General features: G+C 41.3%; 1 protein-coding gene across 1 annotated transcript; it reads right to left on the bottom strand.

Annotated features, from left to right (window-relative positions):
* Nucleotides 1-539: 539 nt before the first annotated feature.
* Nucleotides 540-4,199, bottom strand: LOC108762191 (uncharacterized). Its single transcript, XM_018509094.1, has one exon. The coding sequence runs from the start codon at nt 4,197-4,199 to the stop codon at nt 540-542; it is 3,660 nt and encodes a 1,219-aa protein (XP_018364596.1).
* Nucleotides 4,200-4,448: the final 249 nt, after the last annotated feature.

Genomic DNA, 4,448 nt, shown 5'->3' with positions numbered 1-4,448 from the left:
AGCAGACGATACATTTTCTCAGTACTCTACGTACTTCGCTCCTACCAGCTATTGGCCAAAAATCATTACGAATTGCCGCTAGGACCGCTTGTGGTCCTGCATGCAAGTTTTTATAATGCGTGTCCCTTATAATTAACTCGGTGAGATGATGCTTTTGCGGTAATACGATAGGGTGCTTTTGTGAATATCCTATTGGTGCGTGACGGAGCCTCCCCCCCACACGAATGGTACCGCTAGAATCGATGAATGGGTGTAACGTTGAGAGTTTGCTTTTTATATCTACTCTATTATTTTTATGGAGATCTTTTAACTCTTGTGAAAATTCACTTGCCTGACAGACCTTAACGATTGCCGATATTGCTGATTCTAACTCTTTTACCGTCAACGGTCCGCTGGTTTGATTTGCGGTTTTTAATGAATTGTTTTTGAATCTAAGACAATAAGCTATTACTCGCTTTAATTTAGCGAGTGATGAAAACCTTTCAATGATAGAACTAAGTTCAACTGACGCGAGAATTGTTGGATTCACCTTGCGTCCTTCAGGCGTGTGACCTTCGTTGCCCTTGCAATCGTATGGCTGCATTTTCGTATTGCGCTGCAAGGAATTTTGGACCTTCCCACCAGATTGTTTGTGATTTTAATTTGTCAGGGCTGATTCCCCTTGATAGTGGATCGGCGGGATTATCCTCTGATTTTACATAGTACCATGCTGCCTTGTTGGTGATGCGCTGTATCTCAGCGACCCTATTTGCGACGAATGTATGCCATTTGTTAGGCTCGTTCCCGATCCATGATAGAGTTATCGTTGAGTCGCTCCAGTAGTATGTATTATGAACAGTGATGTTCAATGCTTGTGAAGCCTTTTCGGAAAGGCGTGCTAATAAAACTGCTCCACATAATTCTAATCTAGGCAGTGATACCTTTTTTAAGGGAGCTATTCTAGATTTGGCGCATAGTAGCCTTGTGTTGTATGTGTTTTCGTCCGTGCTGCTGCGAATGTATAAGCAAGCACCATATGCCGCTTCAGATGCGTCACAAAACCCATGTAGTTCTGTTCGATCTTGTTGGTTCTCTAATACTCTCCTGGGTATTGAAATTTGTTGAACGTTGTGAATTTGAGATCTCCACTGCTTCCACATTTCCAACATTTCTCCTGAGATTGGCTCATCCCAACCTTTATTGGTTTGCCACAAGCGTTGTAGCAATATTTTCGCTTTGACTATGCTTGGCCCTAACCATCCGAGGGGGTCGTATATTTGCGACACTTGAGTTAACACCTTACGTTTGGTGATTTTGCTTGTTTCTTCTGACAGCCGCAATCTGTATTGAAATACGTCTTGATTTACGTCCCAATATAATCCTAGTATTTTTGTAGGTTCGCCAATCTCCACCATGGAATTGTTGGAAGTATTCTTATCGCTAATTTCCGGTATGTTGGACCTCCATTTTCGCAGTTCGAATCCAGCACTGTTTAGTATTTTAGTTGTACTTTGTCTTAACTGCTTGAGCTCTTTGACTGTGGATGCCCCCGTTAGTAGGTCGTCTACGTAGAAGTCGTTCAATATGGCCCTACTTGCTTCAGGACATTCTTTTTGATGTTGCGATGCTATTTCCTGAAGGCATCTAATGGCTAGAAAGGACGAACAGGCTAAGCCGTACGTGACTGTTTTGAGGCGAAACGTGCGAATAGGCTCATCTTCATTCCATCTCCAAAGAATCCGTTGCAAATGAGTGTGCTCATCAATAACTTTGACTTGTCGATACATTTTTGCAATGTCTGCAGACATTGCATATCGGTGCTGACGCAGGCGGAGAATGATGCTAAACAGATCCTGTTGTATGGTGGGTCCGACCCTTAGGCAGTCATTTAATGATATTCCAGTGGAGCTTTTGCAAGATGCGTCGAATACTACTCTGACCTTTGTTGTTTCGCTATCTTCCTTAGTAACTGCGTGATGCGGAAGATAGTAAGATAATTTGCATTGTGCGTCCTTTTGCAATACTTCTTCCATATGATTTAGGTTTAGGTATTCTGATATGAAGCTGCTATAGGTCTGTTTGAGTTCCGGTTGCCGTTTGAGCTTTCGCTCAATTGCCTTGAAACGTTTTGTTGCTGTTTCCATGGATTCGCCTAATTCATCTATGTTGCCCTTCAGCGGTAGCTGCACTATGAATCGCCCTTCAGAGTCCCTGGCATGTGTTTCTAGAAAATGCTGTTCACATATTTTTTCTTCTTCCGAAACGGGTGGCGATTGCACCATCTCCTCTATGCTCCAGAATTTTTCTAATTGCTTGTGTAAGGTTGTAGTCATCCCGCAATACGATCTTTTCTGCTGACATGCATTGGTCGTTTCCATTGGACCCGCAGCGATCCATCCTAGACGTTTTTCTTGAAAAACGATGGATTGATTTGATCCTCTGACTTGTCCTCCACTTATGAGGTCCCAAAATATAGAGGCTCCCAATAACATGTCTACGTCGCTGGGAATATGGCATGTTGGATCTGCTAGTTCTAAATTATTTGGAATATCTAACGCTGTTTTATTTATTTTGTGTATCGGCAATCGTTCTGTGATTTTATCAATAATTAAGAAATGAAGATCGGTCTTAAATTCATTCACGCGCGATTGAATGGTTGCTTGCGTTTGTTGAGCTATTTTTATTGGTATATTACTTATGCCCCCGATGGACATATTGATTGTTTTTTGTTTTAAATTTAATTTTTTACTGAGTTCCTTTGTAATAAAGTTAGATTGTGAGCCGCTATCGAGTAAGGCTCTGCATTCGTGTGAAGCACCGTCTCTATCACGCACCAAAACGACGGCAGTTGACAAAAGAACTTGAGGGCCTCCCTCTAAATTATGATTATTTAAGGTAGCTATGCATTTATTTGATACAACGGCAACTCCTTGATTGGCCGTCGCGGACTCAATGCTTTCTGTTTTTGAGTTACTGCTATTTGAAGTTTCCGAAGTTGTTTTGAGCCTATGTAATAATGTATTGTGATACCCGGGACATTCTTTGCAGTTGGGAGCTTTACAATTTCTACCATGGAAACTATTAAGACATTTGAAGCATAATTTTTTCTTTTTCACTTCAGCGCTTCTATCTTCCGCTGATAAACTAAGAAATGCTTTGCATTCGTGTAATTTATGATTTTTGGAACACATTGCGCAAGCTCCCCTGTCCGTTGAAACATATGCTTGAGCGACATTTTTATTTTGCGGTTGAGTTACTTTATTGCTGCGCGCGTCGCTGGGGGGCTGCGCATTTCGATTCGTATGAGATAACGCCTCTAAAAACATGCTACGATTCGTTAAAAAATCCATGAATTCCGCTAGAGTTGGAAATTCCTCTCTGTTAGATCTTTTTAACTCCCACTCCCTTCGCGAACCTTTATCCACCTTTGGTAATATAATGTGAATTAATAATGTGCCCCAGCTGGCGACAGGCTGCTCAAGCTTTGTTAAGGTTTGAATGTGCTGCGATGCATTATCTACCAACTGCCTTAAATCTGAGTACGATTCTTTATTGATAGACGCTAAATCGAGCAATGCTTGAATGAGATACTGAACTATTAAACGTTTATTTTCGTACCTATTTTTTAATAATTCCCAAGCGATAACATAGTTATCGTTGGTTATTTCTAACGAGGCTATTATCTTAGCTGCTTCGCCAGTCAGTGCAGATCTTAAATAGTATAATTTTTGAACAGCTGTAAGAACCGAATTTGTCGCTATAAGTGACTCAAATAAATCTCTAAACGGCACCCACCGTTCATAATTTCCATCAAATTTTGGCAGATCTATGGTTGGTAGTATCGCGCGCGTTTGAACAATTGCAGTTTCGTTTATTGCTGCCGCATGCGGCTGAATTATCGCCTGAGATATGCCTGCCGCGGGCTGAGAATACATTGGATGATCTTTCAGCTTGATTTGCCTGGCCTTGCTTATTAATTCATGATACGAATCTTCAAAAGTTGTGCGCTGCTGCGCCTGCATGTCAGAGTTATCTAGATCTTCTATTTTGTTTTGTAGTAATTCGAATTCATTCCATAATTCTTCTGCTTTTTCTAAACGACTGTTAATTTCTATTTGTCTTTCTGGCTCGATGGCTATCAGCGCGAGATAATTACTGAATGCAGTGAGCTTGGCCTTAGTGCGGCCTCTTTGTTTGATCAAGCTCGAAAGATCCTCCATTTTGCAATAATTTTTGGCCAATCAACTTGAGAAGAAGCTATGCTACAAGACAATGCGATCGAAACGCTACTATATTACAAATGACAATACAGTATGATATAATGCGCTCCGCGTTAACTTCTGAATGTGCCGTGAACCGACTTTACTTTATTATTCGTTACTTGTTCTTTACTTGCTGAGGTACAGACAATTTTATAGCGTGGCCCTCTCTACCTCGGCAGGATGATCCACCGTTGCGTCCTCCCAGTG

The sequence above is a fragment of the Trachymyrmex cornetzi genome, unplaced genomic scaffold, assembly GCF_001594075.2.
Source record: "Trachymyrmex cornetzi isolate Tcor2-1 unplaced genomic scaffold, Tcor1.1 scaffold28, whole genome shotgun sequence".
Lineage (NCBI taxonomy): Eukaryota > Metazoa > Arthropoda > Insecta > Hymenoptera > Formicidae > Trachymyrmex > Trachymyrmex cornetzi.
Note: the sequence above shows the minus strand (reverse complement) of the source record. Positions and strands in the feature narration are given on the sequence as shown.